Source organism: Miscanthus floridulus, chromosome 5 (assembly GCF_019320115.1).
Source record: "Miscanthus floridulus cultivar M001 chromosome 5, ASM1932011v1, whole genome shotgun sequence".
Classification (NCBI taxonomy): Eukaryota; Viridiplantae; Streptophyta; class Magnoliopsida; order Poales; family Poaceae; genus Miscanthus; species Miscanthus floridulus.
In genome coordinates this window covers 139,903,509-139,921,836 of record NC_089584.1, presented here as the reverse complement: position 1 = coordinate 139,921,836, position 18,328 = coordinate 139,903,509, and the positions used below count along the sequence as shown (strand labels likewise).

At 42.3% G+C, this 18,328-nt stretch overlaps 1 protein-coding gene and 1 pseudogene across 1 annotated transcript; one reads left to right on the top strand and one right to left on the bottom strand.

Annotated features, from left to right (window-relative positions):
- The first annotated feature begins 8,212 nt into the window (after positions 1 to 8,212).
- On the top strand, positions 8,213 to 12,556 carry LOC136453856 (MLO-like protein 1). Its single transcript, XM_066454409.1, has 14 exons — positions 8,213 to 8,543; positions 8,670 to 8,727; positions 8,891 to 9,123; positions 9,887 to 10,003; positions 10,096 to 10,150; positions 10,316 to 10,407; positions 10,795 to 10,869; positions 10,945 to 11,033; positions 11,136 to 11,185; positions 11,346 to 11,386; positions 11,526 to 11,735; positions 11,818 to 11,885; positions 11,979 to 12,039; positions 12,135 to 12,556. The coding sequence occupies exons 1-14, from the start codon at positions 8,412 to 8,414 to the stop codon at positions 12,393 to 12,395; spliced, it is 1,542 nt and encodes a 513-aa protein (XP_066310506.1). The 5' UTR covers positions 8,213 to 8,411; the 3' UTR covers positions 12,396 to 12,556.
- Positions 12,557 to 12,892: 336 nt separating this feature from the next.
- LOC136450968 (serine/threonine-protein kinase rio2-like) lies at positions 12,893 to 17,361 on the bottom strand (annotated as a pseudogene).
- Positions 17,362 to 18,328: the final 967 nt, after the last annotated feature.

Sequence of the window (18,328 nt, the reverse complement as noted above, 5' to 3'; positions counted from 1 at the left end):
AAGACCCAAGTAAGTAAATGGCAAGCTTTCCTTGGAATAGCCAAAGGTATTTGCCAAAATATTCTGTCACTCTTCTAAAACATTGATGGGAACCATTATTGGCTTATTAAAGTTAACCCTGAGGCCAATGGACATGGAGAAGTTATTCAATAGAGCTTTTAGGAAAATTAATTGCCTGGCATCCCCTTCCGCAATAATCAAAGTGTCATCTGCATATTGAATTATAGGAAAATCATCTGTTGAAGAAGTTGTAACTGTAAGATGAAGAAGCCCATATCCTTAGCTTTGAATAATCCATGCATACACTTCCGCTTAGTCGAAGTTTTCTCATATCAAATCCAAAACATGTTTAGTTCCTTGCATACATCCATGTTGCTTGCATCTTTAAAAAACATACATTACTCACCATGATCATGCCCTTTTTCATCCCTATTTGAATAAATCTCTATAGTGTTTTCATGCTACCTTTGTCTGCTATAGTTTGCTTTGGTTTAGAAGTACTCAACATACTTCCATTAACTTTTAAATTAAGCGTGGTGCTTAGGTTGAAACTCTTCCTTAATCAAAACTAGACATGGAGTCTAGTTTGGTTATTAAACTAAAAGTTGCTTATATAGACACTAGATATTTTGTTGGACTAACCCCTACAGAAAACTCTCAAATTCAATCTGGGTAAGTAAAGAGATGAATTCACATTAAAGATGAATCAGGGCATGTGATGAACTTAAATAACTTTGCGCAAAGAAGACCTAGCTTATTCTTCATGGAAGGAAGAACTGTGAGTATCAAGGTTTATTCACTTATCTCTTGTTGCAAGTTATCTTTGTCTTGAACCATGCTAGAATGTAGCAAACATATAAAATTTGCTAAAAAACAAAATCTATACTAAAGTAATCCTAAAACCATCCTTTCATTAGTATAGAGGAAAATTTCAAAAGTTATGGACAACAACCCATGTTTCAAATTTATTGTATTCCCTCGGGTATGTGTCCACTAACATTTTGTAAGAAAAATCAATAAAAGCTATGCATGTTCATGGTTTGGTATAAACTTGCAAACCCAAACCAAACCGCCACTTTAGTAATGAAACAAAAACAAAGAAGACGAGTGCCATAAAAAGCACTCACTCATAGAAAGTGGATGGACAAATCAATAGGACATGAGCAAAGTCGAAGACAACATAGCATTGAGCCTTTCCAAGACTCAAGCTAGGATGATGATGAGAATCAAGATGCAACCCACCTCATATTAGCCAGAATATGCCTACTTTCATCACCTTCGAAAAGGCCAACTCGCACATCGACAGCAAGGACTAGGATGACAAATACCACTACATCATGGCATCCTTGTATCAACAAACATCAGTAATCAATGGAGGTATGTCGATGGTGTCTCGTAAGTCCACGACCATGGTCGTAAGACAACATCCCTAAGTCATTGAGATGAAGTTTTCATACAAGTACCAATGAGGTTCCTTCTTTGACCATAAAGACGGCTGGCGAGTCACTGACAAACAAAGAAGAACAACTCTTCGCCATACCTCTAGACAGTTAAGGAGGAACTTGAGTTCGCATCTCCAATGAACATCAACTCGTCAACCAAGAATTAACAAAAATCAAGAAAGGTTGATACAAAAAGAGCATGTAATTGTCTATATCCTCATCTCTAGGATTGAGGCTTAATACAAGGAAAGGTCCTGCTTAACGAACTAGGAGCTCTCGCCAATAGGTAAATTGGATAAGCCTCCTTCATGTATGTTTATCACTAATCATTTCAATAAAAGAAGAAAAACATAAGGTATATCCAACCAAGCATTATGCAACATAGAATTACATTCATAGGAGAATTCTATCATCCAAACTTGATTCTACATTTCACAAAATTCAAGTATGGGAGGTGGAGTTTTTCAAAACATCTCACGTCATGTTACTATTTTGTCTTGGTCATCCCTACCTTTATGATGAGCTCAACTTGGTAAATCTCTGACAAGTAAATATTTAAATAATCATGCTCCTTTGGGTCACCATACATATTCTTGTTTCTACCTAAATAAATCTCTTGAGGTTCTGTTATAAGTATGCTTTGGAATACTATTCGAACATAATCATTGGATCAAAACATACTTGTATAGAATTTGATTGTACAGATAGGGAATGTTAGGAGATCATTTGTAGAAACAAACCAAGGTTTGAGGAATTTTTCAAAGTAATTTCACACATCTTTGCCTTAACCTTGTTGAAAATTTGAAGTAGTGGTGAACAATAAAGGCATATTATTTAAAACATGGGATAAAGATTCTATGCTAATTAAAATGTTAAAACCAACTCTGTTATAGCATAGAGGATGACCTTTAGCTCTATGACAACACTACCCTTACTTTGAATCATTTGTATATTTCTTCGGGTATGTATTGTCTACTAATCCTTTGTAGCGAAGAAACAATAAAAGGAGCAGAAGGTCCAAACAAAGTACTGAGATCCATAAAAGAAAGGACAAAAGGATGGCATGATAAAAGGATGAGAAAGGAATACAATATAGAAGACAAGATGTTCATGAACAGCTCAAGCAAGGAAAGCTTCAAGCACGAAGAAAAGACCACCATAGTCATCTACCTTCGTCACATGGTGTCATCACGCTCCAATGATGAAGGTAACATCCTAAGGTAAATGGTCATTATTTAAAAAGCTTCCCTTTAATCTTGGTATTCACATAAATAAAGAAACAAACATGTTTGAGTTACAACTTTACTTGATTCAACCTGATTAACTCAATATGTTTTGTTCCTTAAGTTTGTTCATAGCACCACTTTCTTGATCTCATAGTCTTAACCAAATAAGCTAAAATGTTGCATATCTTATCTTTAGAAGAAAGTCATAATCATGTAAAGTTTGATACATTATGAACAATGCACATAACATCAACCTTAACATGATTCAATGTGCCTAAGGTCAGAGAAGAATAAATAAGTTTTGGTTCTATTGGTGTTTTTCCACAAACAGAGCCCATGCACTTCATCTCTACCTTATCTTTTTTAGCAGAACACACTTTGAGTAAAGTGTGGGGGAATCGATCCTCCAAATTCTACAAGTGAAAGCTCTGAACCGGCAATAATGATTCATAGAAGATGTCGCCAGTTTCTACTACTGATGGTTGACATCGAAATGTTAAACAAGGAGGAACAAGTTAAGAAAGGATAAACCTGTCAAACCTAAATCAAATTCAAAATCAAGATAGCACTGTTGGAGGCGCCACCTCAAGAGTCCTCATCTTTAAGAGTGAACCGAAGTACTCGATCAATGAATTTTCACAACTACCAAGGGCAAGATTATGAAGCAACCTCAAGTGGGCATCAGGGAGGACACATGTCTTTCTCTGGCTAAGGGTATCATGACTCTTAGGAGACCTACCACCGCTTCAACAATAGACTCGCAACCATTGAAGAGACAAATGCCGCCATACAAGATACGTTACATAATCATGCACAATGGTAGGTAAGCATAGGACACAAGATGCCCAGCCCCAGCAACAACAGCAACAACAAAAATCAAATTTGGGAGGCTCTGTTCCAGCACCTCCACATCTAGCCACCTTGTTGAGCAACCACGACAACAACCAGCTTGGGGGAGAAGGCATCCCCCGTGTATCTAGATAAGTATTTGTTTTCCTTTTATTATTCTTAGTTTGCTTTATATATTTTAGAAAAAAAGATAAATAACTAAAAATGAAATAAAAAGTTATCTTTATATAAATATATATATTTATAATGTGTGATCTAAAAATAGAAACAAAATAAAAAGAGTGTATCTATTTTGCTTTAATTTCTTTTAAGAGCCAAATAAATAAAAAGGGACTCTGAAGATAATCTCTTAAAATGGAAATGGTGAATAGTTGCTCTATTGTAATTTCTTTCAAGTACCTAGTTTTCAGTCTTGAATTCTCTCGAGTTTTGGATAAAATTGTTTTGATATAAGGATTTACTCTAAACTTGAAACTCATGGGTAGCATATGCTTGATCTAATTGACGGATATGATATAAGAAGGTTTGAGTTGTTGTTTATTGTTGGCACTTCTTAGCATAGCTACTAGGTTTGTATTCCCAGCAGCTACGCTAGAAGTACTTGTTGGTATTACTTAGCAACATCACTAGTGATTAGCAATATCACTAAGTAATATCCTTGATAGTTACTTAACAATTTTAGATATTTATTCACAAGCGCACGGAGCTATCATTATAGCATTTCACCCAGAAGTATTCAGGGTATCATTATTTATATTTTCCTAAAGGAAGACATTTTATTAAAAGCCTAGTATGGATATGAACTTGAATAATAATACTTGCAAGTGCGCCAATGTTTATAACAGGAGTAAGAACGGAGATTTCAAGATAGTGGACACACACTTGGCATTCCTCAAAGGATAAAATAAAGAGAGAGAATAAAAGAATAATCTAAGTCAAGTAGGCATTGGTCTAGTATAGTTATACAAAGATTAGTTAATGATCATATAAGTTATATAATTAGTCTTAGGGCTAAGTGTGAAGCAGGTCGGGAGGCCACCGAGTACTGGTCTATCAGCAACCTCATGTAACAATTTAGACTCCTACACCCCAGTCGAATGTGTGGGATTATAAGGGACGGACAGGGCAATCACCACCTGCCGCCTACCCCTCAACAGTGGAAAGGGACAATGCGTTCACCTGTCTCTCCATATCCAAGCACCACGCTTGCAAATACATAAACTACCCAAATTCCCTCGGGTCCTCGACCCTACGGATTGATAGGTAAAGAACTTAGGCACACCTAACGGCACGATAAACCGCCACCTCAACTTTGCTCTAATTCCGATTATATAAGTTATATGAATTGTTAAGTATAAAGTCATGTATGCTACTCTCATGGCATACAAACTATAGACTAGTTCATACATCAAGATTATAACATAACAACTATACTCTAGTTCATATGTATGACTATAAATGTAAGATGAGAGCATAGCTCTGGAAGAACTTATATTTCTATTTATACCCAATGGTCTCTTCTTCCAAGGAGCCAAGCTCTCCAAAGTAGCTTTGTCTTGCTCTAATACAACTACTAAAAGTAAAGCTAAGAGAGGAGAGTGAGGTGTTGCTTAAGTGAAGTGTGTTTAGAGAGGGGGGTACCCCTCTATTTATATAGGAGCCTAGGTGGTGCACGAGGCTATTCTTTGCGTGTCCCTGGCTTCCACCGCCATAGCATGGAAGCATGCCACCGCCTGTCGAAGGAGGGACTGAGCAGCGTTGGCAAGGGGTCGGGCACCCTTAGGGGTCGGCCGCCCCTTGACCATGGCCTCTTGCCACCGCCTTCGCCTGGCAGGCCGTGGGCTAGACCAGGATTGCTTTCCTATGGTGCTTTGCCCCAGTTGAATTGATTTGATGGGTGTCTCCCTTGTTCTTTTGCGTAAATCAGCGTCGAATAATGCCTTTTGGTGAATTATTCCATGTATTTATGTTTGTGACCTGCAAAATAATGTTTTCCAAATACATGCGGAACTTGTTTAATAGTAAATGCATATGTGTTTAAGTTTGCTAATTTCTTCCCTTTTTGTGTCTTAATTGGCGGTCGGATTTGATCGGTAAAGACCGTCAACATTTATCTTGTTCCAAGTGACACTAAAATTTTGGAGATTTATCTTTTGAAAACTCAAATGCTATATGATGAGTTTTTGTATGACAAAGCTTGAATTCCTACCAGAGCCATACATGTTCTTTAAGCTAGGAAAACTTTCGCTTATATGTTGCTTGTTTTGCATTGAGTTTTGTCAAGCTTTGTTGACCCTTATGAGAGGTTTGTCATGCCCTTAAAATCAAGATCACTTACACTCCACCCAAATATGCACACTCCTACACTGGAGATAGGCGCAAAAATATGACTTCCATCTAGATCCACCCAAAAATATTTTACTCCTACACTAGGAGTGAACACAAAACATGCTTGATAGGTTTTAACATCCACCAAATAAATGCTCCAAAATTCTTGTTGTTATCTCTCAAAAGTTTTGTTGCAGAGAAGAAACATGGTCTATGTAAAAGTTATTCACAAAAAAAGAAAAGAATTGAAAAAAATGAACAAATGTCTGAGATATTGAAAAACAATGGGTACTTAAATGCCGTCTGAAACAAAAGAGAGATGAATAGGATAGCCCATGTTCTCTTACAAAAATATTTTCAAATTTTAAAAGAGAGATATGTTTTCAAGGAACAAAGTAGAATTAGTGTCGGGGACCAATACCAGGGTACCCGAAGAGGAGGAGCTAATGGTCATCAACATTGATTCATCCGAGCAGTCAAGAGCGCGACTACAACTCCAACCGACCCCCAGGTGTGCGGGCTCCGCCTCGTCCGACCTCTAGGTCGGGGGCCCCGGCTCGCCCAACCTCTGGGCCGGGGGCTCCGTCTCGCCCGACCCCTCAGGCGCGGCTCCTGATGGAAGCCCGTACCACCGCCAACCACTACGGCCCAGAAAGTACAACCCAACATCAAACTTCTGGCATCGTGCAGGGAGCGGGCACATCTCAACATGACCCATGCCCGCGACATGTCACTCTAGGAAACTCACATCACCAATAGTGTGGACGCGTGGTCACTATGCTGCCTACTCCCTGTACGGCCGCTGACCAGCACGCTGGTTCGCCGCGTCGCCCGCCGGGACGGAATGGGACGTCACGACCCGCTGACAACGCCAGGGCGTGGCATCAGCGGCAAATAGGCGCCCCGCGTGGAGCCGTCCCTGTCACCATCTGCAGTGTTGGCGGGACCCGCATAAAGGAGAAGAAAGGTCCGGCGGTCCTGGAAGCCTTCCTCTCCTTAGCTCTTCTCCCTCTTTCTCTCTGTGTAACATGCTCTTCCCCTTCGTCTATAAAAGGGCAAGCAGGACGCCCCAAGAGAGAGGACGGCGGTTCACCACTCTACACGGCTGTAGACATCAAAACACACGTCCTAACACGCCTTAGGAGCACACGCACATCAGAGACTTGAGATATGTCCCTCTCTCACTCGTTTATAATCCCTATTACAAACTTTCAGTGCTAGTAACACGAGCAGCAACGACGAACTGGACGTAGGGACTTTCTGCCCGAACCAGTATAAACATCGTATCCTCTAAGCACACCATCCGAGCCAGACGCGTAATATTAGAAATTTACTAGTTGGTAACTTAAAACACCGACAATAGGTATCGAGGAGTCTCATATTATATTTGCCTTCCAATATTTACTCAACTTTCTCTGCACTTAGCTTCTGGCCATCAGCTTCCAGCCTCCAACACTTATAAATAGCTCTTCTACTCAGTGATCGAAGCAACCAAGCACACAGCAAAAACAAACGAAAACAACTATGAACAACACCCAGGAACCGAAACACCCTAGTTTTGTTCTTATAGGTGGGTCGTTTACAACTCAACAAAACGGGTGCAGCCGTGCAGGCCCTTGGCCTTCGAACAGATGATAGATGACCGGCTGAGTGATGGAGCGCGCCTATTGAGAACTCCGTGCTTTCTGCTCCATTGTCCGGGATATTCAATTCGTGGCGCCATCAGATTATCCATCGGACTGACTGTATCTGTCCTACGTTGCCTTTTGCCAGGATCATCAGGAGCTACAGAGCTACTACTTGTCACCTGCTGCGTACCTATCGATTAGCCACTGAATTTCTTCGCAACTTTCCGTTCTGAGTAGTGAGTACTCGTACTATTCACGGTGTCTATGTCTATTTTTCTTCTCTCACGGCTCACGGCACAAGAGAATGAAGTTTGTGACCGTTGATCAAGGGCCAGCCTTTTCTCTTCTTTCGGCGGCCAGCGGCCAGCCCTTCACTTCACCGACGCCCCCGTTGCGTCTTGTCGCCTGTGCTGTGCGTGAGCAGGGAACAGCCACGGAAAACAGCAACGGGACACGCCATGGCGCCACAAGAAACAGGAGTCGTGGTCATCTTTCACAATGCAACGACTCGGACCCGTGCTACTGGCGCCAAGCAGTTGGGCGACCTCCGTTCCATCCATCCGCCGCTGACGCTGCCGGTGCCCGTGCCAGCGGACGGACGCCTGCCGTGCTTCCGCAGCCGCCGTGACGGTACCGCGCGCGCGCCAGGCCAGCAGCCTCTGCCCGGCCTAGTTAGTGCAAGCATTAAAGCGTTCCGCGTTATTTCGAACCGTCGTACGTTGGAGTATTGGGCCAACGACAAGAAAACGCGCCGCGCTCAGGGCAGAGCAAACCAAACCAAACCTCACTGCCGGCCCGGGGCTCCAGGCGAATCACTCCACTCCACACCACTGCCGCCCCCGCCCGGAGCCGCGGCGCGCCGCTCTGCGCACCTGCAGCTGCAGGTAGGACACCGTGCCCGTGGTGAGGTGCCGGGGCGGCCGGGCGAGAGGAGGGGAATGGCGGATGGCGGCGGGGAATCGGAGTCGACGGCGCTGGAGTTCACGCCGACGTGGATCGTGGCGGCGGTCTGCTCCCTCATCGTGGTCATCTCCCTCGCCGCCGAGAGGTGCTTGCATTACCTTGGCAAGGTAATCGATTTTGATTCTTCCTTGCGTGTGTTCCTGAGCATCGAAACGCCTCGCTCCTCATCTCCCTCTTGAATTAATGCCGCACCTTGGTGGTGTGTGTCCACTGTCCACTGCGATGGCTGGCAGACGTTCAAGGCGAAGAACCAGAAGGCGCTCTTCGAGGCTCTCCTCAAGGTCAAAGAAGGTATCGATCTGTTTTTTCTCTGTCGTTCAGCCCGTTTTCAGGTGATGTTTTGTTCTGGAGAAGCTGAGGTTTATGCGCTCCTACCACTGTCAGAAAAGGGGGAGTTTTGTTCATCTTCAGTGACTTACAGTAGAGTTCTCCGATGCTATTTTCAATTTTGCAGAGCTGATGCTTCTGGGGTTCATCTCCCTTCTGCTGACGGTGTTCCAAGGAGTGATGCAGAGGACGTGCATTCCACAGGAGTGGAGCATCTACATGCTCCCATGCCGTAACGCCAAGGAGCAGGCCGAGCTGAGCCCCACGGAGGCGCATGGACTTGCTGCCGGAATCTTAGGCCTCACTCGCCGGCGTCTGCTTGCGGAGGGCGGGCCCATGGCCCAGCATTGCCAAAAGAAGGTCGGTGGACGAATCACACCTGCACTTTGGTGGTCTATCTGATGCTTGTTATAACAGACTATGCTTCCAATCATTGAGAAAACAACTTGAATTTTTCTAGATTGTATCATTAATATCATGTCTCGTCTTTGGCAACTTACATCAATGAACACGTTGCGGGATCTTTCTTTACTTTCCCAGTTGCCATTTTAGACAAGGTGAAAACGCTGTGGGTTTCCCCAGACCCCAGGTGCAGTTTTATTGGCTACAATTATCCAATTAGAATTATCCCAAATCGTGCTTGCATTTTTCATTGCACACAACTTTCCCTATGTAGAAATAGGCAACTTCTATTCCGAAGAGGAAGTCCACTAATTTTTAGAATTTTTAATTAGTTAAAGTGATTCAACTACTATGGAACATTTCAGAATGGAAAATGTGCAAGTTTTACGCCGTAGTACTATTTGGAGCCTAAATAAAGTAGCCAAAAAGGATGGCCAATTAGTGTAAGTAGTAGTATATTCTTACAGCTTCTCCATTCGAAAATAGCAACTTATGTCACAATTTCGTCGTGAGATTAGTTGTCCTTGCCTTGCTAGATCGATGCTAATAGTACAGGAAACACAAATACTTGTCAATGATCATGATGTTTCCTTAGGATACCGTCTCTATAAGATTGAAACTTTTCTTTCAAAATCTGAAATGTGTGACATTATAGAGCAGCAGAGTTAAGGTTTCAAGGCAACCATGATTTTAGTTCTAACTCTAGCATATTTGTCGACAGGAAGAAGTTCCTTTGTTGTCAGTTGAAGCACTACATCAGCTACATATCTTCATTTTCATTCTGGCCATTGCACATGTGATTTTCTGTGTTTTGACTATGCTTTTAGGAAGTGCAAGGGTAAAGTATCGATGACATTTCATTCATTCGTGCGTAGATTAATCTTAGTTTCATGTAATTTTAACTTTAATTAGTTCCATCTTGTTACTCAGATTCGTCAATGGAAACACTGGGAGGATGAAATTCAGAAGGGTGCTACAGAAAATGGTAGTAGTGTCTTGTTTGCTGCTCATGTTTTGTTCAAATGATATGGGAGTACTTGTGGTCTGGTAGCAAGTAGTAACTGTCCTTTTAAAACAAGTTAATGCTCATGTTAATTAATGAATAAAATTAAGGCTCCCTTTTTTGGTACATTCCTATGGATCTCTACAGGGCCTAGGAAGGTGACCGATGTGCATCAATCTGAATTTATCAGGGAACATTTCAAGGGTATTGGCAGAGATTCCACAATGTTGAGCTGGCTGGTAAGAAATGGATCGCATGTCGCTTTCAGTCAAAATAGTGTATCTTCAGTCCGAACTACAGCTGAATCAATTTCTAAAGTTTACACTATTCTTTTTTTATCATACAATCTAGTTCGGGCTAGACAGACTAGGCTACCTAGCTTTTCTGACCAGCTTGTGCAACCTTTCTATATGTTGTTGTTTCCTCTTGTCCCTCTTACACAGCTCCACTTATCAGTTGGATTATATTGGATAACTTACTAACAATGTTTTAAGAAATCGTCCCAAACCAAAATGCATTTGAATGATTAACGAGTAATTTTTTACTATTGCATCATTAATTCTTTTTTATTAAGTACCTAATCATCAAGTATCAGTTTAACCAACTCATTAAGCTTTTATTTTCAGCATTCTTTTGTTAAGCAGTTTTATGGGTCAGTTACTAAATCGGACTACACTACAATGCGACTTGGCTTCATCACGGTAAGGATAACACAAGAAAAAACTAGTTTTTTTGTTCCCTTCTCAATTACAACAGGTGACAGTTTTCCTTTGCAGACACATTGTAGGGCAAACCCAAAATTTGATTTCCACAGATACATGATGCGAGCTTTGGAGGCTGACTTTAAGAAGGTGGTTGGCATAAGGTAGTCCAGTCAGCAAATTCATACATTTTCCAGCTCATGTACCAACAGTTGTTGAGCATAATTGGTGAACCTAACTATCTTGCCTTTTCTTACCTCTCGTAGCTGGTACTTGTGGATATTCGTTGTGGTATTCATGTTGCTGAACGTCAATGGTGAGTTTAATCTCACTGAAAGAATCATTTAAGCCTCTAATTCTGTACAGAGCTGCTTTAGCACTGCTTCTTTACTGTAGGTTACTAGTATTTACTGTAAACTACTAGTACTCTTCAGTACATCAGTGTTGATGATTATATATCTGTTGCAAATCCACAGGTTGGCATACATACTTTTGGATCTCTTTCATTCCCCTTCTTGTAAGTGTTTCTTTATAACTAAATGAGTTTCTTGAGAACTTGCAAACTTCATTTTTGAGGAATTTCATATCACTTTTGAATTTCGCCCTTGACACGAGACTGTGAACTTACTGGACACTTCTTTATTTGCTTCTTGCAGCTTCTGTTGGCCGTTGGCACCAAGCTAGAGCATGTCATAACTCAGTTGGCTCAAGAGGTCGCCGAGAAGCACTCCGCAATAGAGGGCGACTTGGTCGTGAATCCGTCAGATGACCACTTCTGGTTTGGACGGCCAAAAATCGTCTTGTACCTGATCCACTTCATCCTTTTCCAGAACGCGTTTGAGATTGCATTCTTCTTCTGGATTCTTGTAAGTGCAACCAAACTCCACAAAACTACTGAAGAACCAAGATTGAAGGCTTACTGCAGCTTCTTTTCTCTCTCTTTGACAGACTACCTACGGCTTCAACTCCTGCATCATGGACCACGTCCCCTTCATTGTGCCAAGGCTCGTTGTGGGGTAATTTGCAGACCTTCTGTCTCGCTACTCATCCCATTTCGAACAGTCCAAGAGCCATCAATGTGTCTCAGACTCATGATGTTAGCCTTGCAGGGCCATCATCCAGCTCCTATGCAGCTACAGCACCCTGCCTCTGTACGCCATTGTCACGCAGGTGCGTGCTATTATACTTTCAATGAGTCTTTGACTACCGTTTGGGGATTGTGGCTATTCGAAACATGGTCTGGACTATTTTTCTTGTTTGCAAAGATGGGAACCTTCTTCAAGAAGGAGATCTTCGATGAGCACGTGCAGCAGAGCCTCGTGGGCTGGGCGCAGAAGGCCAAGAAGAGGAAAGCGCTCAAGAACAATGGCAACGGCAGCACTGGCGCGGCCGGATCGGCATCGGCACATCCATCTGCGAGGCTCGAACTGATGAGACGAGCTGTCGCTCTTGAAGAAGGCAGTGCCGGTGGCAACGGGAGTGAAGCCAGTGCGGCCGAGCTACAGGACAGGGGCCCGAAGCTCTGAACGCTGTAGCAAACGCCCGGCAGAGCGTCAGAAGATGCAGTGTTTCTGTACGCGAGCCATATATTGTATGGCTGTTTAGCCAGATGGTGCAGTGTGGTACTCCTATGATTATTTGTATGCTTTTTTGGATTAACTTTGAGCCTGAGGCGTGTTATGGAGTGGGGAGCTTTCTGTAGTGTTGTGCTCATGGAGGCGATGTGTTTAGGCCAGATCGGAGACGCCTCGCGCGCTCCAGGCGCGCAAGGCCAGAAAGGCAGAAACCACAATCCCTGAGGCCTGAGCGCTACCAGGGCTGCGCTGCATTGTGAAAGGAAGAAGAAAAAACATGGAAAAGCAACAGACGCCGCTGAGCAAGTAAATATTACTCCCTCCGTTCCAAATTATAAGAAGTTTTAACCTAACTTTGGCTATGCACCTAGACACATGTAAAACTAATGTATCAAGAAAAGCTAAAATGTCTTATAATTTAGGAAGGAGTACCACACAGGGAAGCCGGATAGTGCTGACTAGGCAGCTCCCAAACATGTATTCTCAGATATTCAGTTAGTAGCCATAAGCATCACTGAGAGGATCTCATCAGAACCGTGTACAAAGGTATACGACATAACAAAAAGCCAGAGTTGATTCTAGTACAGGGGTCCTTCGGTTCTACAGCCATACAAAATCCTACACTTCATCTATTTCAGCATTGCCGCAAAGAGGCACTGCAGACATTCAACCATCACCACTTGCACGCCTGCCTCTGGATCTTGGAGTTTATGGTGCCCTAACCCTTGTCCTTGTAGGCATTCCTGGATGACACTGGCCTTCTCCGCCCATGGGCAGCTGCTATTGCCTTTTTCCTTTGCTTGTTCAATTGTTTCGTGAGCTCAGCATCTTCTTCATCAACATCTTCTGATGAGTCGTCATCGTTATCGTCATCTTCCTGGGAAAGCACCTTGCCCCCAGATTCAAGTGGTTTCATAGCATCTCCACTGCCACCTGAGGGAGTTTCCAATCTGGTCCCACTGCTACAACTTGTTCCATGCTGTGCAGTGAAAAAATTTAAGAAAAATGCAATTAAAAGTTTGCTTATTCACTCTGATGGATAGATGACTAACCTCTTCAGAGAAAGTTCCAGGCACATCTGAATCCCTTGAGGCAAGATTACAATCAGGGTCATCAGAACCATCCTGAGAGACACAGCCCAAATATACTTCAATAACAGTGTCTTCTAACTAGACCAGAGACTAGTTTCTCAAAAAAAAAAAAACTAGACCAGAGACTAGCCTGCCTACCGGTACAGTCTGCACATATTCAAATTAACTAGCTAGGCAGACGTACGTGGTCTATCTTCAAGGAAACCGAAGGCACAGCATCACCGACCTCGTCGTCGTCGTCGTCGTCATCTGACCTGGAATCATGCCCTTCAGCATCTTCCTCAATGTACTGTAAGAAAGTTCGCCCAAAAAAAAAGTATCAGAGAGCTTAGCCAGAAAACAATCTATAAATGTATGCATGAATAACAAGTTTGCAAAGTCACCAAAAAAAAAGAATAACAAGTTTGCAGAAAACATCTGACCTACCTTCTCCATCTCCACTTGCTCTTTCCTGGTAAATCCACTGGCAGCTAGTTCCTTGTCCAAGGAACCAGCAGCCTTTTTCACAGACAGAAAGGAAGGTCTGCTGTTCCCTTCATCATCGCTTTCAGATCCAGCTTGTTCTCAATTTTTCTCTGACGTCAGATTGAACCTAACAGGAAGAAAGGAAATCTCAATAAGAAAAAGGATTCTACCGAATTAGGCTGATTTGAAGCCTTTTTGCATATATTATAAACCTTTTGTTAAAGAACTTGTAGACACATTCAATGTCTCGGTCAAAAAACCTGCAAAACCAAAATCATTTTTCTTAAAAACATACATGACACTGTTAGTTATCTGAGTAAGCTACATACATTTGGGCATTACGATGAGAAACAGATACCATCTGTGGAAAGTCAATAACCGTAATTTTTTCATCATCGTCAATCTGCATGACATTGGCATCAACGAATTTAACTATACACTGACAAATAAAAAACATTACCATATGTAGTTGAATTGTATTACTAATATCACAAAACTAAGCGCTGGCAAGCTGCACCTAGAAATTATTCAAACAAATGGATCCAGTTCATGTGTTTGCCACAAAAAAGTCTTGTTCCACAGTATCTTATCCAGAGAAGTTTTACTTGTACGAAGGATATAAAACTTATAAATCAACACAAACAAAGAAAGGAAAAGGAAGAGATACCATGATATTGAACTCATTAAAGTCACAATGTATCAGTCCATGCTCTGTCAAACGAACGATAAGACCAAGAATTGTGTCAAAAACATCATCTGGATTTTGTAAGTCTTTCACTTGAACACTACGGAGCATAAAGCAACTTGTATCAGGATCTGCTTGACAGAACATACTATTCAACTAATATGAATCCACAGTTGACAAATATATGCTTACAGAGGATATCCCTGCACAAGTGACATGATCACACAATGCCGGTTGCAACCCACAGCAGTTGGAACAGGTAAACCATGGTCCCCTAAAGCCGGGAGATATAAGCAGTCAAGGATTAACCAAACAAAAAGGAAAATGAAAAGAGCACATAGCTCAGATATACTTAAAAGAAATAGAATGAGAAAAAGGTACCTTCATAAAGGCAAATTCCTTCAAGGCTGCAAGTCGTGAGAGGTACAGCCAATTAAAGCTCCTTCGGTGCCTTAGATAGTCACGCTTAGATTTCACAGCCCTAAAAGATGTCCTGCCCAACCTATGAAGCTTCATGGCGAGTACTGTATCATCCTCTGTGGCGACCTCAAATATATCTGCGTATCACAGAGATATTAGAAACAACTTCATGTGTCTTTGCCACATTACTAAAACAAAGAACAAACACTATGAACACAAGTGCACAACATACCAGACTCCTTTCCAACACCGATCTGACAGCCAACTGAAGCAAAAACTCCTTGATTAACCAAAGTCTTGATGCAAGGAAGTCATATCCTAGATAGGTGAGCCGATATCCATCATCTGTATGGAACGGAACCAATAAAGCAATAAAGACTTGGAGCTAAGTGCTACTGCACTAGCAACCCAAAATTCTATAATCACGATTAACTGCCAATGACTCACATTTAGTGGCATCATGATGCACTAGCTTGTTCTTCAAAAGATTCCTCAGCACTTTGTATGTGCCTCCATGCCTAAATTCATAAAGCATAAGAACATATTCCACTGACACGGAGTACAAATTCTTTCCACTCAGCAAACAATAGCTTCATTTGACATTTGTTTAAATGGTTAGACCAACATTAAACATCACTAAGACTAAGAGTAACATTAGCTGCACCGAAGCCTCCATGTTTTCAGATTCATTGTTTTCAGCATATTGATGTTTATACAAAATTAATAGAAAACATATCTTCGTTTTTGCCTATTGAAAGGATAAGCGGAAAGATGGAGATTTTATGCTACTCTGTGCACCACAAGGTGGAATAGCAAACCAGAACCAAAGAAATTGCATACTGTGCAAGCCTGCAAGGTCCAAACACCCCAGTACTACCTCCAATCATCAACATGCTAAAATTGCAATTAAATCCCAAAAAATGATTTGGATAACATACAACCAATTAACATCTAAAACTAGTAACCGCAAGCATATCCTCAGCATAGCCACAGATTGCAGGAAACAAAAACAAAATCTTACTTCAGCCCGGCAATCCTGTCGACAAGTTCTGCCGGAACAATCTCATGCTGTGACAAGTCCACACACACACACACACACACACACACACACACACACAAAGTCACAGAAACCGGAGATTTAATATGTAACGGAATGCAAGGTCGAGGTGAAGGGTATTGGGGATCTTACATTGCGCATGCCCATCTCGACGGCGGTGAGGACGCGGAAGTCGTCCTTGGAGAGGTAGCGAAGGGCGTTCACGTCAAGCTTCATGGTGTCCTCCTCCTCCTGCTGCTGGCTGCTGCAGCCAGGGCGGACCACCCGATGATTTTTGTAAAAAGTTCAAAGTAAGCAAGCATAAAATAGCCAAATAGCTTTAAGTTGGGACTTGGGTGCTCGATTTCACACAACAGGCAGGGAGTAGAAGGGGTGGGAATACCCAGTGGCGGAGCTCGTCAATTTTGAAGTCTAGGGCCACTATCCAAGCATATGTATCATCGGTATTGGGTAAATATACCACTGGTCCGGGGTCTAATACCGATAGATAACAAAACTAGCTCATAATAAATGCATAGATTTAGATGATATTTGATTTCATACTTAAATCCACAACATAACTGATGGAAACATGAAAGTGATTAAAAAATATTAACTAATGGTTGGGTAATTGGCATAGTAGCAAGAGAAAAAAAAGGATTTTAATGTCTCGATCAACTCTACAAAAATTGACCTCGTCAATTTAACTCATTCGGCCACCTGCTTGGCAAGGAACAGAGACAACAGAGTCTGTACAAATACCTTAAAACTTGAGAATGGGAATGGGGAATTACCAATAGTCCAATATTACCAAGCCTCAGCCAGTACTCTTCTATTTGCAAATTTGCAATCGGCAACTGCAAGGAACAGAGGCAATCACCCAATCAGGCAACACAATGCCCCCAGCTTGGCAGCCTGGCTGCGGCGTGCGTGCGGCCTGCAGGCTGCTGCTGACCCACGCGGCCACCGGGAGCCAAGATGCTGGCGTGCGCCTGCCACTGCCGCTGCCAGCAGCCCAGCACAGGGTCGCCGCGCCGGCTCGGACAGTGCAGCTACGGCGTGCGCCCTGCGGGCTCAATACCTACTGAGTGATCGTCGCCGCCTCGCCGGTGAAAAGACAGAAAGGCCTCGGCACCTGGCGTAGGGCGGCAGCGGCGGCGGCGGCGGCGGCGGTAGCCCACCCAGTCGTCGCACAGAGAGGGACCGAGACAGCGGACGCGGGGTGAAGTGAACGGATGCAGCGGGCGGCGGTAGCCCAGTCCAGGCCTCCAGGGTTGTCCAGCCCAGGAGGAGCGCGCCCGAACGGCGAACGGGCCTTCTGCTGGGCCGTTCTTTTTCATCCCATTTGTTTTGTCATTTTTTTCTTCTTTCTTTCTTTCTCACTCTTTTCATTTTGGGGCTCCTGTGTTCTTGCCCCTACTTTGATGTGCAATTGTGATTTTGCCCTCGTTTTTCTAACTTTGTGATTTTGCCCTTAACTGTTCACAAGTCAACGCGATTTTGCCCCTGGTCAACGGAAAAAACAGGGGCAAAATCGCGTTGCCTTGTGAACAGTTAAGGGCAAAATCACAAAGTTAGAAAAATGAGGGCAAAATCACAATTGCACATCTGTGTAAGGGGCAAGATCACCATTTTCCCTTTCATTTTTTGTTATTACTCTTCTTGATTTTGTATTTAGCCTCTCTATGGAACATTGTTTTAGAATAAGTGAAACAATAAATATAATTATTAATACATTTTTCAAATAAGCATATGGAATATTTTCTATGTTTTATTAAAGTAGAACATCTTTTTTATTGAAGCTAGAAATTATTTTTCTCGTAAAGCTATAACACTTTTGTACTAAATTATAAATAATTTCCTTTTTAACATATGATAATTTTGAAGGGGGTCTTCAATATATTTTTTTCTAAACATTTATTAACGATTCTCCTATACGGGAATGTTATGCTTAGTATATAAAAAATGATATAGACTCGTTCAAATATTTTAAGTGCTTCAACAAAGACTAGTGAAGAGTACCGACACTTTGATATCTTGTGAAAAAATTAAGTCTTCTCAGCCGTCTCATTGAATTCCACAATTTAATTTCTAATAATATTCATGCTAGAGCATGAATAAGACATAAGGCATATAGGTGAACTTGGCTACATGATATACTCCCCCGTTCTAAAATAGAAGTCGTTCT

What these genes read in the sequence shown, in the direction of transcription:
- LOC136453856 (XM_066454409.1), top strand. Translation starts at nt 8,412, where the DNA reads ATGGCGGATGGCGGCGGGGAATCGGAGTCGACGGCGCTGGAGTTCACG. An exon ending in CCCAGCATTGCCAAAAGAAG is followed by an intron (nt 9,124 to 9,886) that starts GTCGGTGGACGA and finishes ATTTGTCGACAG; the next exon opens with GAAGAAGTTCCTTTGTTGTC. An exon ending in GAAGGGTGCTACAGAAAATG is followed by an intron (nt 10,151 to 10,315) that starts GTAGTAGTGTCT and finishes GGATCTCTACAG; the next exon opens with GGCCTAGGAAGGTGACCGAT.